We start from the raw sequence: 23,421 nt of genomic DNA on the forward strand, positions 1-23,421 counted from the left end.
ATACACAGCTCATCCCTCCCCCAGCTCTCCGCTGGTTGTGGTCTCCTGCTGATTTTCAGCCACTCCATAGGGTCACTGAACTGATATTTTCTCTTTTTCCTTCCACATCCCCAAGGCCTTATGACCTACATTACCCCTTCAGTCCCACACCCTCCCCTGCACTGCCCCTTTTCTTGTCCCAGTCTCTTACCCAAGATTCTGTCTTAGCTCGTCTCCTTCCATAGCACGTCGGGGGAATGGTGCTGCAGAGGTCTAGGTATCTCTGGACCCTGGGAGTGGGAGAAGGCAGCATGGAGGCCTGGCCTCATTGATGGGTCTTCTGAGAGAGTCCAACCCTGTAGACATCAGGATTAACTTGCTGACATGCTGCGATGTTATTCTAGTTAGGAATAGAGAGAGAGTAATCTCAAGAGACTTTGCAAAGTAAGAGTAAATCATCCAAGAATGAAGGGGGAAGGGGGTGTCAAGTGGGGGTGTGGCCAATGACAGGTAGTGCTGCACATCAGGTTAAGGTAAATTGGACCACCTTCACGAACACTTTCCGATGGCATGTTCACATACATTGGGCATCATCAGTTGAAAGAAACCAAGAGAACCAAAGTGTTCTTTTAGGGAAAGGACACAGATGTAGAAGGAAAAAAAAAGGCTTAAAGTTGACTCTTGGGTCTTAACCAGTTAGGAGGCAAAGAACAAAAATGGAGAAGGGAGAGAAGACGAAGCAAAAAAGAAAGAGGAGGAGATGACAGAGCAGGGCCTAATGAGGAGGGTGTCGGTTAAGGAGAAAGGACTCTACAGGCAGAGGGGTTAGGCAATGCTGTCGATGAGGGGACACCCAAATTCAGGACAGAGAGGAAAGTCTCTGCGAAAAGGAAAGTCTAAATGAAAGGTGGGTTTTAATTTGTCTTACATAGCTGAATCCCTAATGAAACACCTGTGCTAGAAATGTAGTTCTTATCCTATAATGAGCCCAGAGCACTCAGTGCTGCTTTTACCTCTGCAGATACATCTGAATAGCAGTCACATTATTTTCCAAGAAATATCACCTGGACACTCCTTGTGAAGGAGGATGAAGAAATAAGAGGAGCTTCATCTGCACCCTGTGCACCATCTATTAATAGTACATTGTACTGCCATGATCTCTGAGGGCACAAAAGCATTTGGGTATGCTGTGAGTTAGGTAAAACACCCGCTAAACATTGATGCATGCATAATTGGGATGACTAAAATAATCCTGGCAGAAAAAATATCCTCGCAGTCAGAGGAGAGACAAAATGCAGTAATTTGATCATGAAAATCAATACCAGCCGACTCTCAGTTTTCAACGCAGCTAATTGGAAGGTACTCATTATGCAACCTCACGGTGCCTCCCGCTCTGCACCTTTTTCTCTTTGCCCTGAGAATGAGGGAGGTAAGAGGAAGGCCCCGGGGCAAAGCTGTCACGTTGAGATAGCAGGGCAAGAGAGTTAAGCTTGTTTTTCTAAGGTGTCGGCTCCTACACTCTTTCCCACCTTGATTTTGCCACCCATGACACACTTCTGTGGGCATCTCCAAGATGATAGGCCATCCTCTCCACTCCCACTCAGACACTGAAATTAGAATGACGTTGACATTATGGAAAGCCTGGTCTTTTTTGTGACAGCTTTATTGAGATATAATTCACATATTATACAATGCATCCATTTAAAGTGTTCTAATCCATGGTTCTTAGTATTCACAGAGTTGTGCAATCAGCATTACATTTCATCATCCCCAAAAGAAATCCTGTAGCCATTACAACTCACCTCTCTTAACCCCTGCACTCCACCCAGCTTCTGACCACCACCAATCTCCTTTCATCTACTCTGAGCATCTCCTATAAATGCAATATGAGGCCTTTTGACTTCTGAAATTGGTTAATGAAACATGAGTGTCATGTGTTTGTGGTTCATCCACGTTGTAACATGCACAGGATTTCATCACTTATTTATGTATGTGACATGGGTTTGAACTCGTGCCTTCACTTCCTTCCTTTGATTTTAGGTAGTCTTCAAGTAGAATCTCGCTCTTAGGCACAGGCCAGCCTGGACCACAGTCCTATTTAGGCTTCCCACCTTGCTAGGAAAACAGGCATGTGCCACCACACCTAGATTTTATTGGTCGACATGGGCTAACCTTGGGCTAACTTTTTGCTTGGGGCCTTGACCCACAATATTCTCAATGTCTGCCTCCCAAGTAGCTAAGATAACAGGTGTAGCCACCACACCTGGCCCCTATTCATCATTTTATAGCTGAATTATATTCCATTGTATAGACATAATATTTAGTTTATTCATTCTTCAGTCAGTAGATATTTGGAGGGTTCCACTTTGGAACTACCATGGACCTTCCTGTTCAAGTTGTACAAGTAATCTTGAACCTCGTCTGTAATAAGTGTAGCTCACCGCTGCTCAGGACATGTGTGTGTTGGACGCAGACACGATCTCATTTCGTTGTTCAGGACTCCAGTATGAAAGTTGGAGTCCAGGTCGCCACTGCTCTGACTCCAACACCCACACTTCTAATTTGTTCTACTTCCTCTAAATTTAGAGGTTAAAAAGGGAAAGTCATTCCTTATTTCAAGTGAACTACAACAGTACATACAAGACCTTGGTTGACACCTCTTAGCTGATCACAACCATGCTGTTTGAAAACCACCACCTTCAACAAGTAACTGGAGAAAATATTTTGAGCGGTGATGGGAGCCACTCAGAGTAGAGCAGGACAGTGTTGGCAGGTGCTGGAGCTGCAAAGAAGATATAGACACAGTCAGGAGGTTACTCTGAGCAGGAGGGTGCTGTAGTCTGAATGCTTGTGCAAAACCCACCCCCAAAATTCATATGTTAAAATTCTCACCAAAGCGATAGTACCAGAGGTGATTAGGTCATGGTAGTGGAGCCCACCTGAACAGAATTAGTGCCCTTACAAGAAAAGACCAGAGAGCTAGCTAGAAGACCCAGTAAGAAGACAGGGTCTGTAAACCAGGAGAAGAGCCTTCACCAGAGCTGAACCATGGACTTCCAGCTTCCAGACCTGTGAGTGGTAAATGTTCATCATTTATGTTTTTGTTTAACATTCTTTGGTAATTTATACAGCAGCCTGAACTGACTAAGAGGATGTTTCAGGAAAAAGGTGGACTATGATAATCCGGATTAGGCCTCCTTTAGACTTTATCCATCCTTCTCTGGCCTCTGGACAATCCCAGCAAGTAGATAAAGCCTTCTCTTAAGATTCATTAAGGGGCATACTGCACAAACTAGTGCCTCCTTTCTCCTCCTGTCACAGAGCCAGCACCTCCCACTCCTCAACCTCTGCCCTGACTCTGTCTTTGCTCCATCACTTCTGCCAAATTTTCTCTTGCTTCCCTTCTCTTTGGCAAACTCTTACTCATGCTTTAGGATTCACCTCACATGCCACTTCCTCAATAGACACTTCAGGACTGTGCCCAGGGAACCCTCTGGGATGGGTACAATGCTGTGCCCTCTGTGGGATTCTTGTGCGTAGCAGGGGCTATAGGTGCCCCATTCCCTCCCCACCTACTTACCACATCTGAGGATGACTGCCCAACCTCCAAATGCCAGCACCTGCTTGCGTGTGCATTGTTCATGTTGGGGTGACTGGAAGTGATGAGGAACAAATACACCTCACACATACTCATAACAATAATCAGTGGGGTTGTTCTTATCTCTCAGATAGGATAATTCTGGGAAAGGCGTTGATGTTAGGTTCTGGAGCTTCTAGAGAAGACAGACTAAGCTGGTTATCCTCAGTGATAACTGGGTATCTTCCCTTCCCTGTCTCACTTCCCCACTCTCCTACTGGTAGCTCCTGAGATCACCTCCAAAATAAACTCTTGCACTTGAATTCTTGCCTCAAGGTCTGTTTCTGGGGAGACTCAGACTGAGACACAGTGGTTATCTCTCACAATCCAGTCACAGCAGAAGTCCTTGCAGAAACTATTGTGAGGCACTCCCTCCCTCCTAAGGGGAAGGAGGTCTCACATGCCTCCCCCCTGAAGGAAGCACCAGTAGGCTTGTTCTTCATTTTCTGAAGGAGGCTCAGAAGAAGCAGGCCAGCAGCAGATGCCACCTGGAGGATGCCATCATTATGGGATGAGAATCTTCTACATTCAGGTTGCTGGAGAGCAACAGGAGAAGGCAATAAAACCTGAGCTGAATGCTGAGCGTAAGCAGCACAGCTGCCATTCCTGTGACTATCTTACCCCTTGCTGCACTGCCTCAGCACTCACCATGATGCTTGGTACACAGCAGGTGCCCATTGCATGCTGACTATCATTAATAAAGATATTCTTTGCAGAGCAATGTGCAGAATACATTTCAGGATCTTCTGCCTTTGGACACATTCTTTTCTACCATGTTATTTTACTGTCTTGTATTAGTAAAGAGCAAACTGAGCTAAGCATGGTGGCACTCAGCTGTAGTCCCAGCACTTGGGAGGCAAAGATAGGATCAGGAGTTCCAGGCCAGCCTGAACTATGTAACAATACCCTGTCTTGATTAAAAGGGTCAAACTACTGTAAAAAAATAAAGAAGACCCTCAAAATATAGTGGTATACACAAACCTAAACATGTGATGAAATCGTTAAAATTAAACACACACATGTTCAAGTAAGTACAAGTAAAATAGAAAATCTGAATAAGATCTATGGGTTGAACCAATGTCAATATTTTATTTATAAAAAGCATGAAAAGTAACACTGCTATATGACCCAGTGATACCAGTCCTAGGCATATATCCAAAGGACTGTAAGTCAGGACATGACCTCTATCAAGTCTCTCACTGGCACTCCCTGTTTATTATAGCAATATTCACAAGAACCAAGCTATAGAACAGCCCAAATGGCCTACAACTGATAAATGGACTAAGAATATGTAATATATTTATATATATATAGTAATTTTAATGAATCATGAAGAATTAAATTATGTTGTTTGTAGGTAAATGGATTAAGAAAATGTGATATATGTATATAAAATGTAATTTTAATCACCCATGAAGAAGAATGAAATTGAGTTGTTTGCAGGTAAATGGGTGGAACTTGAGATCACCACATTAAGCAAAGTAGTCCAGGTTCAGAAGGACAAAAATCTCATGTTCTCACTCATATGGAAGCTAGTCCTAAAGATAAATGTATACTTAAATACATATATAACCACACATATATATGCACATAACATATTTGTAATAATGGGACTGTTTGAGGGGCTATGGAGGTGGAGCAGGGAAAGAGAGTGATAGAGTATGAATAATATCAAAATACATTGCATCTGTGTATGCAGATGACATAAAAATGCATTGAGAGCTGCTGAATAATGGGGACAAGAAGAGAGAGAGTAATGGAGCAGTTAATCTAACTGCAGTATAATGCAGGCATGTTCAAAATAACACAGAAAATCCCTTTGGGCAATTAATACACACTTTTAAATGAAGAAAAATGTAAATCGGGTTGTGTTTTGTGGTGGGTTCCAGTGGGATTGGAGAGGGTGAATAGAGAGGTGAAGGAGAGTAACATGGTGGACTTAGTAAATACACTTGTATGAAATAGAGTAATGAAACCTGTTAATATTGTTTTTAAAAGGGGGGAAGAGGACTATGGGCATAGCTCAAGTGGTAGAGCACCTGCCTTGCAAGCATGAGGTCCTGAGTTCAAACTCCAGTACTGGGGAAAAAAAGGTAAAGAAAGGAGAAGGGGAGTTGAGGGAGAAGGATGTAGAGGGTGAATCTAAGCAAGGTACATTTTAATCACACATGTATATGTCACCTCTGTACAAGAAAAAAGAAAAAAATACTTTGTGATATTCTGTTGATTTCAAGTGTCCTTGCCAGTGAAACTGAACAAAGTATATGGGGGTGTACTCTGTTATTTCTTCAAATGGCATTTTGACCTATAATCATTTCAATAAAATTTTTAATTAAAAAATATGGAATCATAAATTACAGTACTTAGGTAACACAAATTGTTGAGACTTACAGACAGCTCCACTCGACATGGTCACTCAAGGATCCAGGTTCTTTCTGCTTTGTTGCTTCAGCATCCCAAAGGGTGATTCCTCATCCACGGGTTAAAACCAACTCAAGGCCAAGCTGAGTTTAGGATTATTAGAAGGAAGAAAGGGGAAAATCTATTCCCTTTTAGGCATGTAGTACAGGAGTTGCACACATCATTTCCATCACACCTAACCATCGGGGCACACATATCTGCGAGGAAGGCTGGTAAGTACAGTTTCTATGCTGGATGTTCATGTGTTAGTAAATCACTATTATTGTAGAGGAGGAAAAACACATTTTGGGTAGGTAGCAGCCAGCAATCTTCCACAAAATACAAACTGGTTTTATTACTTGATGTAGTATGTTTTTCACTGTGTGCCAAAAACGCCTTCTTCTGGGGAAACTACATGTGGCACTTTCTATAATACTCTCTCTGGCCAGTGGTTGAGTGAGAAGCCTCATTTGTGATAGGCGGAATAACGGCCCCCAAAAGTGTCCATATCCTGGTCCCTAGAACCTGTGAATGTTATTTTACATGGCACAGGGGACCTTGAAGCTGTGATTAGGTTCAGGATCTTTAGGTGGGATGTTATCCTAGATTGTCTACATGGGCCCTTAATGTACTCATACAGGTCTTTATAGTAGAGAGGGAAAGGAAGATTAAACTCAGAAGAGAAAAGGCCATGTGACAATAACAGAAGCAGGCAGATTTCAGCTCCTATGTTATTGAGTGGGTGGAGATGGGCCATGAGCCAAGGGATGCAAAGTATACAGCTCTAGAAGCTGGAAAAGGAAAAGAAGCAAATTCTCCTCTAGTTCCTTCATAGAGAACTAAACCAATACCTTGACTTTGTTCACTGAAAATGTTCTCCGATTTCTAGCCTCCAGAACTGTAATACAGTAAATGTATGTGGCTTTAAGCCACTAAGTTTATGGTAAATTTGTTACTGCAGCTACAGGAACTAGTACATCATCACAGGATAAAAAATAATCCAGTTTCAATCAGTCAGAAGATATCATCCCCCAGCTGATCATTGAGCAGTTAAGCTATGGTCACATGACCCCTGATTATCCAATAAGAGTCTTCACTAGGACTTTTACTGAAAAAAACTGTCTTTTTTTAAGAGTCTAGTGAATAATGAAACTATTGGCTATGGCTGCAAACAAATTCCATCTTACTGCAACAGGGACAGGACCAGTCAAACAGTAGCAGTGAGCTGAGAGAAGGAAAGACAGAGGCCCAGAAGCTAGGTCTATCTTTTGAACTTCCATTTACAAAAATCAATCATCCCTATCTTTGATTTGCCTATATTGTGATGAATTGTATGATTTCCAGTTCAAAAATACATAATTAACATAGTTGGTATCCATGTTCCTCAATTCCTGAAAGCACCAAAGAACAAAGCATGTGACATAGCCTACGGCATCTCAGGGGATCTTTTGTGTCCTAGGAAAGCTCCAAAGTTTGAGCTTCCTTATTTCCTAGATCCTTTAGAAAGAGTTTTTCCTGTGAATTCTAGTAAAAGTCCCAGGGAAGAACCTGATTGGATAATTACAGGTTTTGTGACCATCTTTTAACCAATCATTGTAGTTGAGAGATAAAATCACTCTTGGCCAAGGCACTCAAAATCACATGAAGTTTGTTTGCATTTTTTTAGAATTTCTTTTTCTTTTTTCTTTTTGTGGTACTGCAGACTGATCTCAGGGCTTCGCACATGCTAGGAAAGTGCTCTACATGCCTAACTCTAACACAGAGTTTCAATCAGCACTAAACAGTTATTTTAATCACTACTGAGCAAGGCACAGATATTAATTATGAGATATTTCAAAAGTTTTTTAAAGGAAAAGAAAAACCACTGACCCAAATAGGATGCTTGATAATTCTTAATAAGTACTATAAATGCTTCTAAGAGGACATTAAGATGCTTAATTGCGGAGTAAATGAAATATAAACATTCATTATGTTACTTAGAGAGTTCCTTAATATGAAATGGGGAAAACAGTTTATCAAATGCACTGTAAGTAATAAATGCTTATTTCCTTTTCGAAAACAAATCAATTCTTGAAATCATTAACCACCATTTAAATGTAGCTTGATTTTTTAATACTTATTGCCCTTTTTAACATTTTCTTATTGTGGGTGAAAATAGGTTTATTCCAGAGATACAGCAGCAGTTAGCAAAGATCACGGAGAGCAAAGAGACTTGGATCCAGAAACCTTGGCTTTCTATCTCAGCCCTGTCTTTTAGTTCCATGACCTTGGCAGAGTCAGTTAGCCTTGCTTGGTTTCCAGGGATAGTGTGGTACTGTTATAAGGACTCTCTTACTCATCTCAGAGAGTTGAGGTACTTCTGCTTGGCCATAACACTTCTAGGGAAGTGATTCTCAGCCCTTATTGTACATAGGAATCACCTGGGGATTTTGCTAAAGTACAGATTTTTCATTTGTTAAGTCTAGAGTTGGTCTGATGCAAGAACCAACATTTCTAAAAAGCTCTCAGGTGATGTTAATGTTACTGGTACACACTTTTGGGTACCAAGATTTTGGGGGTGTCTGGCAAGCTTGCAATAATTTCTTCAGAAACTGCCCCGGCTTATAATGGTGGGCCACTGATAGTTGTTCTTGTATTCCTTGCCATAGTTAACTATAGCAGAGGTGAATTATGACCCAAGACAGTTCCAAATAATGCTTCACCCTCCAACCTGGGATTTTGAACAGGGAAAACCAAAGACATGCTGTTTATTTATTTGCTTATCTGTCAAATTAAAAATTCTCTTTCTGTGCCATACACTAATTATAAGTGGAGGCACCATCGATAAAGTGAGTCTTTGTTCCCATGGAGCTTTCGTCCTACTTATACACAAGATAATTTCAGACAGGATAAGTGCTTGGAAGGGACTGAAGAAGTGAAAACTTAAAATTGATGTTTTTCGAAAGCTAAGCTCATACTTCTTCTGCAGAGACCTCAGAGGCTGTATGTTGAAGGTGATAGCATAGCAAATCAAAGAGTGAGTGTGTGGAGCAGAGCACCCACTCCTTTCCTGTGAGCTGAATTGGACTGTGATGAGAGTAAGAAATGCACTTTTATTGCTAAAAACCATTAAGATTTTAGAGCTAACACATAACCTAGCAATGCTTACTGTAAACATATGTGGCCGTTCAACACTTTCTGAGATTCTAAAAATCGCCCTCTTAACTTATGTGAGCTAAAGTTGCTCTCTACTACTCAAAACCCTAGAACCTTAACATCAGGACTGGTAAATGTGAAAAACAAAGTATTAACATGTAAATTCACACTGAGGTCATTTTCATTCTCTGGTTGTTTCTATCTTAGATTTCTTGTTCAGACTTTTATAAAATGAACTCAACCAAATTGCAGTGGAAACTTAAGGAAGTAATTATAAAATTTGTAATTTTCCTTTAAAACACTTATATTGGGAGAGAGACCTTGGTGACAGATGAATATTAACATTTAAATTCACTGTTTTTCATGTTTATCAACACATGGGAAATCTGAATGTCCTTCAGAGGACCCTGGAATCACCCATTGGAAATCTATCTTCTGTACTGAGTCTTCAGGGGGTCCTTTCTTCCTTGGCTACTGGTCTTGAAAGCATATAACTTGTTCCCCTGAGTACCTTCTTCTTCTCTTCTAATTTTCATATATAATAGGCAATTACAGCAAGGCTGTCCCTTAAGACTGCCTGGTACAACCCTCTCTCAGTCTCCTAAGAACTATGGCTAGATCACAGCTGAGGACAAGACAGGCAGGAAAGCCAGGGTCCTAACAGAGAGGCCAAATGACAGGGATTTGGCTTCATCTCACCTTCAATAATTTTTGTATCCAAGGGTTTGAGTTTGTCCCTGTGATTTTAGCTCTTAGTGAAACCTGAGCAGTGAATGACATAATTCATATGAACCTCTTTGAGTTCAAATGTGGTACCAGTTCTATTGGCAAGAGCAGCACATGAAGTCAAGACCTCCATCCTTTGAGTTACCAACAGGACATCCTCCCAAGCCAAGGGTTGGTTCTAAGGCACACGTTTGTCGGGGGAGGGGGGTACGAGAGAGTATAAGTGTGCAACTTTGCAAAGAACTAGACTGCTGATGAGGAGGCAGAAGATGGGCCCATCAGGGAGACCTTTAAATGAGAATGCCAACCTTCCTTTCCAGGCTTTTAAGTCCTTAGTCCCTTCAGCAACAAAGGTTAGTCTTGGTATCATTGCCTGTTCAGTGACTGAAATTTGTGGAGCGGGGAAAATCAGGAACACAAGAAAACATGGACACACATAGATGTAGAAACTCGGAGAAACTAGGCTTTATTCACTAGAGTGAATATCCAGTTACCTAGGGAGCCTCATACATCACCATCCATTTTCCACCCACACACCCATCCATCCATCCATCCAAGCAATATTGACTGAGCTGGGCTCATCAGTCCAGTACTCAGGGTTGAGGGTCCACAAACGCAGAAGTGGACATCTAAAGGCTGAAATTGGATGTGGGAAGTGTAGAAGAGGTCACCCTGAAAGGGCTTCAGCTACTCTGGAACCCAAGAGCTGGGAGAGTTGGGGAGATTTATGAAGTGAACCTGATGCCCAACAGGTGAGAGAGGAAAAGCCACCTGTGCATCACAGAGATGCCGGGACCTCCGGAATTCCTAGAGAGGCCCGGAAGTGGGCCCAGGAGCTCGGTCCTACAGCTCTGACTCCCGGGCGGGGACAGCGGGCAGCACGGAAGTTCTGGCCCCCCCTGGCGCGCACCGTCCTCGGGCCGCGCTGTCACCGTTTCCAGCCGCTGTGAGTGGACCGGGGTCGGGAGGGCCTGCGGGACAGCCGAGGGTGACAGGTGGCAGCCCCGGGGGGGACGGTAGTGCGTCACAGCCAGCTAGGTGTCAGGGATGTCATTTTCTCTGTGGTTCCAAGGTGCCGGCTCAGCTCGGTTTTCCAGAATGTCGCCAAAGCGTCGGACAGTGGCCTCCTCTTTTTCTTCTTTTGCTTTTTGCTTTTATTCTTCAGACAGCCGTTCCCGAGTTCAGGGCCTTCCACCGGTGCCTAGCCAGGCTGATTCACAGTTTTCATTTTCATCGCACTTTGGGGACAAGATTGGCTTTCTCCGCGTGACAAATGACTCCGACTTCCTAGTCAAAGTGGCACTATGAGGTTGCCGTTTAAAAGTGAATTATTGTAAAAAGGTAAGGGTGAGGTTCCAGTAAGACCTAGTAGGTGACTGATTAAAACCGATCTGGAAAGGTAATGACCTAAGGGCTTTGTCCCAACCCCAGTGTGAGGCTTTGTATTTGGTGCTTAAGAGTCAGACAGGCCCGGCTTCAAGCCCTGCATGCAGCTCAGCCACAGAGGACCTGCGTGGTTTGTAGGCTGCGTTCTTTTCCTAATCACTGAAAAGCTGATCATTCTGGTAACTTCCCCAAGGTTGTCCTCAAGCTTTCATGGCAAACCTTTAAGGCACCTCCCAGTAATAAACAATAAATGTAGACAGGGTTGATATTATTTTCATTTTAGGCAGGAAGAGAGGGTATCAGAGAGGTTTAGTGAGTTGCCCAGGGCCACACAGGGAGTTGGTGGAAGAGCCAAATCCAGGACTCAGATCTTATGATTTCCAACCTAGGAAACTTAACCCTGCACTGTGTGTCCTCTCTGGTTGACAGGCAGAGATAAAGCAACTCTTCCTTTTCCCTCCGGGAACTGGAAGGGCCCCTGTGAGGTTGCAGAATGTGTTAACTGTGGACGCACATGCAGGCTTGGGTCAGCATGGACTCTGTGCCCAGCACTCCAGATCAAGGGCTCTGCACAGCCCCCAAGAGCTGCTGAGGTTAGGACATGAGTATCAGAGTCAGATGTTCCTGGGTTCTGGTGAGCATATGTATCTGTGTTCTACCATCTACTGACTGTGGGACTTGGGGTTAGTCCCTGAGCCTAGGATTTCTCTGTGTAAAATGTGGTCAGCTAATTAGTACTCATTTCAGAGGAATGTCATGAGCAACATGTGAAACCATTTGTGGACAGGGCAAAGCACAAGGCCTGGCGGAGTAACCACTTATTAAATGACTGGGACGCTGCTTGGAAGTGTTGAGGAGCAGACATGCTGACCTTAAGAGGGGAGGAAGTACAAGTAAGGTACCCTTCCCCACAGCTATGGTGAGGGGACACTTGAGAAGCTTGCGTGTCCATCCCATTCAGGTGACGGGGTCTGCAGTCTTCCAGCTGTTCCTATCCCCACACATACAACATGGAAGCTGCACAGGTGCCCATGGAGGCTGAGAAGGTGGACGTTCACCTAACTAAATGCCTTTAGTTAACTTTCCTCCCACATGGGTTCAGCCTTCAAGGCTTCACACTCCCCATCCCTATTCATGTGCATCAGGGTTCCTCTCCTTAATGTCTCAGCTACTTTATCTTTATTGCTGTGACTGCATTAAATACAAATAAATAATTTTCCTATCCTGCATAAAACCCAAACAGCACCATCATGTAAACCCTGTTTGTTCAATATGTTTTCTGGGTCTCAACACAAAGAACAGTTACCTTTGACCTCTGATCAGTACTTGTGAAGAAAGGTAAAACACCTAATCACAGGGTCACACTACCTAGATGTATTTTTAATCTTCTCACAGTAAACCTAGTGTTTTGGGTTTTTTGTTGTTGTTGTTGTTGTTTGAGACCTGGTCTCACTATGTAGCCCAGGCTGGCCTCAAACTGGCAATCCTACCATTTCTGCCTCTCCAGTGCTGGGATTACAGACATGTGTTTTACTTGTATGAAAGCAGTTTTAAATTCTCTCTGTGCCACATCTTGTTGGTGAAGTGCTAATGGCACCTTTACCTCCACGTTGCACTGAGATGAAATGTAGACGCACTCCCCCAGGAAGAGGGAGGGGATGGGAGGATTAGTAGGACCACGGTGCTGAACTCAGGATGGAGGAACTGTGTGCGCAATCTAAGATTCTTAATACTGAATCTTAGCATTTAATTAGGTCTCTGTGACTAATGTACTCTCAGTCATCATACCTGTTTCTGCTCCTAACTTCCCGGTCAGGTGTCAGATATCACTTCACCTTAGTATTATCATCAGGCCAGGTGGATTTTTAATTTCCTTTTTTCCCCTGTCTAATTAAGATTCCTTTTTCTTGATCATGTGCTTAACTTTAATCTTTTTCCACTAAATTGACAGCTCAGGTCAAATGCAGCCCTCCCTGGCTCTTATAAGAAAGCAATTACTGAACAAAACCATATTTTGGAAGAGCCTTCAGAAGTTGCCCTTATAAAGGCAGGTCTGAGAGCTCAACCCTAGAAGGAATCAGATGGGAACCAATTAATAAAACAGAAACCATAAGGTAGACAAAAATTGGACAACTGCTTGAAGAAAAACCACGTGTACTCTCTCTCTTTCTGGCTTATGATTCATGAGACTTTCCTAGGGTTTTCTGCAGAATGTGTTTGCCGAGATTGTTTTATGTGTTTATTGATATAGAAGACCAGGAAGGGAGGGGAAGACTGTGGTGCCCTTAATGACTACAAGGTTTCACCAACCTTTTTATTGCTGTTTGTCTTGCTAAATTACAGGCTTTAGCTCTGACCCTTCTGGTCAGGTCGAGCTCTTGCCTCTGATCACTGGAGCTAGTTGGAAGGTAATGAGGGAGGAATAGCATAGATAGGCCTGGCCCATTTCTGAAGCCCTTATAATCTCTAATCACACATTCCTGGCCTGACCAATGCACACATGAACCATGACTGACCTGTGCTGTTGTGACTGGCCCAGAGTGTGTAATCATAAAAAAAGAGAAAGAGTAATTTGAAGTATTTCTCACGTGATTTTTTTAAACTGAATTCTTTGAGACCTGTCCATTTTCTGGGTCCCTTAAGGTGGAACTCTTTTTTTTTTTTTTTGGGCAATATTGGCATTTGAACTTCGGACCTCACACTTGCTAGGTAAGCACTCTATTACTGGAGCGATCCCAACCTATTTTGCTTTAGTTTGTTTTTTGAATAGGGTCTCACACTTTTGCCCAAGGCCAACCTTGGACTGTGATACTCCTACCTCTCCCTTTCACTTAGCTGGGACAAGTATGCCCCACCATGCCTGACCCCATAGTGGAACTCTTGCAGAGACATTTAGAAAATATTAAACTCTTTTATCAGGCATCCTGTGAGTCACAACTCTTTTAACAAGATGAAATATTTCCAGAATCCTCCGTTTCCATTAATGCCATCCCCATCCTCCAGCTTCACCTGCACACTGCCTACTGTGGCCTCATTCAGTTTCTTGTCACCTCTCACCCTGTTTCCAGCTGAGCATGTGGTATATAGTCTTCACGGATGGTGTCCAGCCTAGATGAGCTTCCAGCTTACCCCTGGCTTCACCTCCAACCTGGTTCCAGCCTTCACTAGAGGAAGCTTGCTTTTCAGTAAGGACCAAGGCCACCCTGCTAATTCTCTGCTACAAACCTAAAAAGGCTTCCTAAGGTTCACAGAATGGAGTTGAGACTCCCCAGAAGACAATGCAAGGCTGTCTCCAAGATGACCCCAGCCTGTCCATCTTCCCCAAAGCATAGCTGCACTTTGTGGCTTCAGTTTGCACCCCAGCCACAATGACTCACCATGTCAGTTGCCCAACACAGCCTTCCCTGTGGCTCTCCAGTTCCCAGTGATAAACCCTGCACCTCATCTCAGCTTGTCTGAAACCTCAGAGATCCAGGCTCAGCTCTGAGCTCACTCTTCTAGGAAGTGCTCCCTGCTGCCTATCATAAAGGGGCTTCCCAACCTACCTGTTCCCTCAGCGCTGTGTTCATACTAACTTGGAACAGTGATCTTGGTTTTTTCCACTGTTTACTTGTGTATGGTAATGGTTTGGTCACCAGCTTGTGGGACCTTTAGGAAGTTGGGCCTAGTGGAAGAAAATTAGGTCATTGGGGGCATGACCTTGAAGGGGATAGTGGGACCCAGCCCCGTCCTCTCTCTTGGCTTCCTGACTTTGCTCCACCATCCCTTGGTGCTTTGATATAGTACCTCACATGGGCCCCAAAACAATGGATTCAACTGATCATGGACTAAAACTGTGTGCCAAAATAAACTTTTCCTCTATGTAAGTTGTTCAAGTATTTGTCTCAGTGATGGAAAGCTGACTAGCACACTTTATCCTTTACATGTTTTTATGGTGGATTTCTTTTATTCATTATTTTTTTGGAGGGTGGGACTGGGGTTTGAACTCGGGGTTTCACACTTGCAAAGTAGTCACTCTATCACCTGGGCCATGCCTTCTGTCCATTTTTGCTCTGGTTATTTTTGAAGATGGGGTCTTGAGAACTAGTTGCCTGGGCTGGCTTTGAACCTTGATCCTCCCTATCTCAGCCTCCCAAGTAGCTAGGATTACAGGCGTGAGCCACTGGCACCCAGCTGATTTCTTTTATTTTTTAATTTTTGGTGGCACTGGTGTTTGACTCAGAGCATCACACTTGCTAGGCAGGTGCTCTTTCGCTTGAGCCACGCCCTCAGCCCCCTATAGATGTTTACAAAAGTCTCTGTCTTATTGAGCTTGGTGTCCTTTTCATCCCATAACTCATCACCTTCTAGGAGGTAAAGTTAAAGTGGCAGCATTAAACTGCATGCACAACAATGACTCTTAGTTCAGGGTCCCTTCCTAATTTGTGCCTGTCGCCGTCTTGCTAAATTAGATGTATTTCATGGAGTTCAAAATCTCCATGAGTCCAGCTGCTGTGCTCTGGGTTCAAGTGAGGACACTGCATGAAAAAGGCAGGCCTCAGTTCTCACGTAACCTCTGTTCTATGGGGAGGAGATCAATAATTTTTTAAAAAGTAAACAGTTTTAGATGACAAGATGTGCTGGAAGAAAATAGAGCAGCATGTAGAGTAAGGGGGAGCTCTGTTAGATAGGATAGCCAGAAGCCTCTCTGAGGAGGTGACATCTGAGCAGACTTTGATGTTGAGAAAGCTGCAGCCAGGCAAGGACCTGGTGGAGCCGTGTGTCACACCAAGGTGAGAACAGGAAGCACTGGTGGGCTTGGCAACTTTTAGGACAGAAGAGAAAGTCCATGTGATTGGAGTGCAGAGTGTCAGTGGCTAAAGATGGGCAGATGAGACCAGTCAGGAGGTGAAGGTCAGAAGGATTCAGTGTCAGTACCTGATATCTACTGTGCCTGTCAACAGCATCGTGTAGCAGAATGGACTACATTTATTTTTATGGCTACCCCAAATCCAAAAGGGAGCATTCTACACAGAAAACAGAGCTGAGGTGTAGCCCACTTGTAGAGTACTTGCCCAGCATGTGTGGTTCAGTACCTAGCACCACAAAACAAAATTATAAAGTCATAGTTAGGTATAATTAGATGTGTCAAAGGTGTGCATTGCATTGGTCTTCATAAGTTTTCCTGTAAGCACAGCTGTGGCACTAGCCTAGTGGAACGTTTAGAAGCCATCGGTCATCCTCCACAGTTTTTCTCAGTTCCTCTGGTGTTTCTTTCTCTTCTTCCACATAACCTCAAGTTCCGTGTCTCTTGGTGAACTTTGTCACTGACTCTGCATGGATGACCTGATTAGCCTCCCTGTCGATCTGGTACACTCCACAGGTATCCAGAAGAATTTGTCCACCTCTTTATAACCCTGTGCTTTTGAGAAGTCTAGCTATGTGTGGCCTGTGAAAATAAACAACTCAAATTCCCAGACTTTAGAGCTTGAGGGAGAGGAGATTTGAGAAGGAGCATCCATAGGATGCCCAAGCTATGTCAGCTACTGCAGGATCTTCACAAGCCCGGGAGCTTGTCATCAGCTCTATGTTCTGATCAAAGCCACAGGCTCAGTGGGATTAACTAGTCCAAGTCACACAACTGGTAAATGGGCTCTGAAGTCCATTTTCTTTCCTCATTCAGAGTCAGTGTTTTAGGACTAAAAGTATAGACTCCTGGGGTCAACCTGCCATTGGTGTAACCCCAGGTAAGCTTGGGAAAGTTATTTATCCTCTCTGTGCTCTGTTTTCCTTAGCTGGAAGACAGGTGCTAGTAGTATTTTCCTGGTGGGATTATTAAAAGGATTAGCTAGCTCATAGATGTGTGAGTGCTTACCGTGCTGCCCGGCATCTAGTAGCAAGCACTGCCAATGTCTGTCATTGTTATTCTTTCCACGGCTTTTTCAGAAGCTTTAATAAACCAGAGGCCTAAGCCAGAGGCCCAACTCCAGGGCCCCACATGTTGGGTCCAACCACTTACTCCAGCACACCAAGTAAATAGACAAGTAGTGGTGCGGGCATAGGCACACCACAGGAGAGGCAAAGTAAGCACTTCAGCCCATATTTGGGGTACATATGAGCTTTAAGTTGAAATAGAGGAAGAACTGGCGTTGGGGATAAGAGGCATACATAATTATTAAACAGTCCTGGTCACAGGTGTAGTCTGGTGGACAGAGGTGGGCAGAGCTGTTGTTTGGTTGGTTATCACCTCAGAATTGGTTAGGCATGGCCTGGTCATGATTGCCTGTGGGGTAGTTTCTGACTCTTCTCACAAAATGCTTTCCATCAGTCCTGTCCTTTCTGAATTCCACAATGGCTACAAGGTGATTACAGAGAGAATGGCTCAGAGTAAAGGGATAAAAAATGGAGGCCGGGCTGCCAAACTTTTGATCTGCTTTAGTTACCTTGTACATTTGCAGACCTAAGTAAGGAATTGGTGCTTTTTAGCAAAAGCAGTTTTTGAGTACCTATTTTATTATATTAAGAGTTCCTAAAACAGCACAGCATGCAACTTGCACAGGAGAAAGTGAGATCCAGAGAAGTGTCTTGGCTAAGTTCACATCCATCATCACTGAGGGATGTGAACTTAGCCAAGACACTGTATTGTATGCTGTATTCCCACCCACCCACCCCCATTTTTCCCTTTCCTATGCATGTTTCAGTCTCCCGTTCACAGCTATCTGCTGCATGTGCCCTTCATCCTGTGTGACCCCAGCCCATGCTGCTCCCTCAGCACCTGGCTCCATGCTCTTTTTGTTCAAGTCCACTTACAGGTAGCAGATACAGGGCCCAGCTTGGAGGGGACAGTACTCCAGCTCTTGGATGCTTGCAGCCTCCCTGCTTAACCACACCTGTGTCTCTGTCTTGTTGACTTGAGCGTGTGTGTCTGTCTGTCTGTGTTTTGTGTCCCCAGTGCCTTTGAGGACTTGTACCTCTCTAGTTCCATTTCTTTCCTTACAGGGAAGGAGTTGTATAGCTCATTTTTTGCCTGTTTTGTTTTATTCTTGAGAGAAGGGGGTCTTGCAACCTGGAGAGGATTTTGGAGAAGGGGGGAAGACAGATTAGGAAGAAGAGAGAAGCAGTCCCCAAGGTGCTCAGCACTTACACTTAGAGCACTTGCAAGATCTCGGGGGTTGAGGGAGCATAGTTTGCTACATAAAGGAGTTTTCTTTCATTTTTGTAAGTATAGAGTTAATAAAACAGTATTAAACAAAGCAAGCTGTAGTGTACCTTTTTAAACAAAAGATGTTGGAAGCTTCCATAGAGTTCTGTATTTGATTTCCTAGTACCTTGTGAGGTAAGCAGGACAGATATTACTGTCCTTGTATTACATGGACAGGAAGTAAAGAGGGGGCAGCTAATATCACATAGCTGTGACTAGAACACAGGTCTGAACACCTCTTGCTACTAGAGCAGATTACCTTTTTTTATCTTCTCTTTCTTTCCTTTTTTTTCTTTTGTTAGTGCTAGGGATCAAACCCACAGCTTTGTGCATGGTAGGCACTGAGTTATATCTTCAGTCCCCTTTTTATTCCTGTTAATTCAAAACTAGGGTTGATCACATTTGCATTTGGGTTATAATATTGTTGTATACTTTTTTTCTTATAGGTCCAATTACACTTGACTACGACATATGGACTCCCAAAGATCTCCAAAGGAAACTGTCCTCATTACAGGAGGAGGTGGCTATTTTGGTTTCCGGTCAGTGTATCTACAAAATTTGCCCATGGAATTATTTTACTGGTGGTTGTTGCAAACAAGTGTAGCTTTCACTTCTGACATTAATTCAGTATATTTTTACTTGTTTATGTATTGTTAAACCAAAAATGAATTCTGTGGCCCACAACCCAGACATTGAAATTGAAACCACAGATATATTCCCCTTCAAGAAAAATTCTTTATAAAAGGTAGTAAACTGGGTCATGGTGATGCCCCAAAGACAATTTAAAATAATGCTGTGCTTTCAGAATGATGTCATTATAATTTAGGTAAACGAGAAAATTCTTGTTTTTAAAAATTGGAGTAAGTAATGCTTGTATGAATGAACATGTAAAGTGAGGGACTCAGGATGAGTCAAGAAGACTTGGATTACCCATACCCTAATCGGCTAGTTATTTTAGACTTTTTCCCTGGACACAGCCTATGGGTGACTTGATCTAGTTTTTAATCTTTCTGATTTCAGCCTTGGCTGTGCTCTAAAGCAGACGGGAGTCTGTGTGCTTCTGTTTGATATCAGCAGACCTGCTGAAGCCATTCCAGAAGGAATCCAGTTCGTATGTGGAGATATCCGCCACCTCTCTGATGTGGAGAAAGCCTTCCAGGGTGAGAACATCACATGTGTGTTCCATATCGCCTCTCATGGTATGTCTGGGCGGGAGCAGCTGAATCAAAAGCTGATTGAAGAAGTGAACGTGGGCGGCACGGACAACATCCTCCAGGTCTGCCGGAGGAGAGGTGTGCCCAGGTTAATTTACACAAGCACGTTCAATGTCATCTTTGGAGGTCAAGTCATCAGAAACGGGGATGAGTCTCTGCCTTACCTTCCTCTTCACCTGCACCCTGATCACTATTCTCGAACCAAATCTATCGCAGAGAAGAAGGTGCTGGAGGCGAACGGCTCAGCCCTGGAACGAGGCCATGGGGTCCTAAGAACTTGTGCTCTGAGGCCAGCTGGCATCTATGGGCCAGGAGAACAAAGGCATCTTCCCAGGATAGTGAGCTATGTCGAGAGGGGCCTGTTCAAGTTTGTGTACGGGGATCCCCAGAGCCTGGTCGAGTTTGTCCATGTGGATAACTTGGTGCAGGCTCACATTCTGGCCTCAGAGGCCCTGAAAGCTGACAAGGGCCATGTTGCCTCTGGGCAGCCCTACTTCATCTCAGATGGCAGACCAGTGAACAACTTTGAGTTCTTCCGGCCATTGGTTGAGGGCCTGGGCTACACTTTCCCATCCATCCGCCTGCCTCTGGCCCTCATCTACTGCTTTGCTTTCCTGACAGAGATGGCCCACTTCATTTTGGGCCGACTCTACAACTTCCAGCCCTTCCTCACCCGCACTGAAGTTTATAAAACTGGCGTCACACATTACTTTAGCATAGAGAAAGCCAAAAAGGAGCTAGGCTATAAGGCTCAGCCATTTGACCTGCAGGAAGTGGTAGAGTGGTTTATAGCCCATGGGCATGGCAGAAGTTCTGGAAGTCGAGACTCAGAATGTCTTGTTTGGGATGTGCTGTTGATCTTACTCTTGGTCATATCAGTTCTCACCTGGCTTCCTTCTTCTGTGATTCTCTCAATATGAAGGAAGAGCTAGAAATAGGAGCTGATCACACTTGCTGGGATGTTTTTCGAAACCACAGTTTAAAAATACATTTCATGTTGTCTGGTGCCATACTTGGCTTTTCAAATTACCACTTTAAGAGTAGGCGGGGAGCAGGAGGGAGAAATGGCCCAAACAATGTATGCACATATGAATAAATGAATAAAGGGAAAAAAAGAGTAGGTTCTTTGGGCATGAGTCATAGCTCAAGTGGTAGAGTGCTTGCCTAGCAAGTGTGAGGTTCTGAGTTCAAACCCCAGTACTGCTGAAAAAGAGAAAAAGAATAGATTCATTAATTAAATATTTCTTACCTTTTCTCCTAAATGACCCTGTGGGAGAAAAGAAGAGGCAAAGATAAGTTTGAAGTTTGGCTTCTATGTCCTTGCACCTTAGATTGGGGCCATAGAAAGTCATTCTGGAGCCCTAGGTGGGGCTTGATGGTTGGAAGTTATCTTTTTTAAATATCTCAAAAGTCAAAAATACACTTATTTCCCTTTCACACATTTAGCATCTACATTAAGAGGACTAAAACTCAGACTGATATGGAAATGGCAAAAATGAACAGGTTTGAAAATGTGGAAAACACTAACTTGACCCAGATCTCTAACAGACAAGCCTGGCTGTCACAGAGAGGCACTAGCTGTGCACAGCGTAAGCTTTAGGAGTGAACATTTGCCCTTTGCAATACAAGAACATTCCACCTATGTGACCACATGGTAATGTTGAAAGGTAAGCAAATAGACTTTTATCCTACTTCACAGGCTTCTTCTGAGGATTAAATTGTACAAAGTCCCACTCAACATATACAAGCTATTATTCTTCTCATTATTGTCTTTATGAATTCCTTTTGAGGGTTTTCTTTCTCAGAATTCTCTTCAGGAGGGTTTTGTTACTGAGCTTTTGGGAATGTGTTTGGGTATTCCCTCAGAGTCTGCAACAGTATGTGCTCAGTGTCTGTAAAGTTCTGACCTCTTAGGATGAACTGAAGTTTAGGAAACAGCTAAAATCTGATGATTAAGAAGGTGACACCAATGATACCATATTTTATTTTAAAATGTCACACAACTCTAAAATGTGGCTTTCTGACTGGGGAGAAATTGGGCTCTGAAGGCAACTTCCACTGAGGAACAATGGCAGGATTGTCTTGACTACCCACAGGACTGCCAAGGAGGATATTCAAGTTACAAGGTTGCCTAGAAACAGAGTGGAAAGAAGACAGATTTTTTTACCAGTGCCAGGATTTCATGCATGGGGAGGATAGTATTGCAACATGACAGAGGATAGTTGCTATGGGGTGTTATGCTTGAGTTATTCCAGGAGTATTTGAAAATACACATAGATGAGCAGAACTTGTTGAATGCTGCCTGGATGTCTTGGAAAAAAGCCCTGAACTTGGTGTTGGAAGACCTGTGCCATAAATATTTTGTGTGGATTTAACCAAGTACCTGGAGTCTCTTTAGAACTTGGTTTCCTCGTCTGGAAGATGGGACTGACTGTATTTGCCCTTTTTGCAAACTCACCTGGCTCAAACAGTTTGAGCATAAAACAAGATGTATTGAAAGTACATAGAAATATAGAAATTACAACATAAATATGAAGTGGTAGTGGTGGTTATTATTTCCAGGAAAGTGTTTTTGGAGTCTTTCCTATCATGAAGAAGCATTTGCTCTGCTCTGGGGTAACTTCTGTGAGTACCCACAGCACAGCCAGCACTCAGGGCACTCTAGAGCATTTCTGTGCCCTCTGCAGACTTGCAGGATAGAAGTGACACAGCACATCCGTGTGAGAAAGTCACTGATACATGGGTAAGTACAGAAAAGCATGCCCCTTGTCACTGAGAGGTAGCACAGGCTTCCACAACAATGAAAGATGGGTACTTCTCAGTTTTCTTAGATCAAGTATACGGAGCATAGTGAGGTTTTTGTTTGTTGGTTTGGGAGTATTTCCCTCATAATTAGGATACCTAAAAGAAACTCCTGATCAGTATGTGGGCTTCATTGTCAGCCTGGTCTGTGGCCTACTTGCCATTCCACAGCATTTGATGCCGGTGTCAACTCCCTCCTTAAAACATAATTTACTTTTATGAACTCACACTCTTCTGGTCTTTGTTCTCATATCACTTATCTATTATTACATGACAAATTAGTCCCTTCCCCCCAAAAAAAAAAAACCAGATGACTTTAAACAACAAATATTACCTGCTAGTTTTTGTGGCACAGGAATTGGGTGAGATTTAACTGAGTACTCTTGCTTAGGACTCTGAGGGTCATCTCAGGAAGACAGATAGCACTGCAATCATCTGAAAGCATGGCTGGTGCTGGAGGATCCACATCCAGGATGGTTTCTCCACGAGATCTGACAGGAGGCCTCAGTTCCTCACCACGTGGACAAGAGCTGGTTCAATGTCCACATTACAGGGGACAGTTTCCTCCAGAGCAGGTGATCCAAGAGGGCAAGGTGAAAGCTGAAGGTTTCACAACTTGGCCTTAGATGTCACACACTGTCACTCCATGGCATATTGGTTACAGAGATCAATTCTATACCACGTGGGAGGGAAATACACAAAAGTGTGAATACCAGACAGTGGGTGCTTGGGCTCCTGGCCCCACCTGAGTCCTTTCTTTTCTAGAAAAGATAGCCCACATTTGCAGCTATCTAGTTTTGTCAGCCTGCTTCCTGCCAGTAGGATTTTAGGACTCCAAAGACATCTTTACATTTTGTGCTACATCTCTTCAGTCCAAGCTGGCAGTGTCGCTGCATGTATCATTATTTTAAACACTTTCTTTTTTTTTTTTTGTTATTCGTATGTGCATACAAGGCTTGGGT

The 23,421-nt window shown here is 43.5% G+C and overlaps 1 protein-coding gene and 1 long non-coding RNA gene across 3 annotated transcripts; one reads left to right on the forward strand and one right to left on the reverse strand.

The window, feature by feature from the left end:
* The first annotated feature begins 10,681 nt into the window (after window positions 1-10,681).
* On the forward strand, window positions 10,682-22,187 carry Sdr42e1 (short chain dehydrogenase/reductase family 42E, member 1). Of its 2 annotated transcripts, none has more exons than XM_020186755.2 (3): window positions 10,682-10,823; window positions 18,890-18,982; window positions 19,464-22,187. In XM_020186755.2, the coding sequence occupies exons 2-3, from the start codon at window positions 18,915-18,917 to the stop codon at window positions 20,575-20,577; spliced, it is 1,182 nt and encodes a 393-aa protein (XP_020042344.1). In that variant the 5' UTR covers window positions 10,682-10,823; window positions 18,890-18,914; the 3' UTR covers window positions 20,578-22,187. The 2 variants fall into 2 exon arrangements, with proteins under 2 accessions (XP_020042344.1, XP_020042345.1); XM_020186756.2 differs by lacking the exon at window positions 10,682-10,823 and adding an exon at window positions 10,841-11,218.
* Window positions 19,591-23,044, reverse strand: LOC141417345 (uncharacterized). Its single transcript, XR_012441868.1, has 3 exons — window positions 22,794-23,044; window positions 20,907-20,924; window positions 19,591-19,721 (listed from the first exon to the last, which is right to left on the reverse strand). It is a non-coding gene; the product is annotated as an uncharacterized lncRNA (long non-coding RNA).
* Window positions 23,045-23,421: the final 377 nt, after the last annotated feature.

This window comes from Castor canadensis, chromosome 15 (genome assembly GCF_047511655.1).
Source record: "Castor canadensis chromosome 15, mCasCan1.hap1v2, whole genome shotgun sequence".
Taxonomy (NCBI): Eukaryota; Metazoa; Chordata; class Mammalia; order Rodentia; family Castoridae; genus Castor; species Castor canadensis.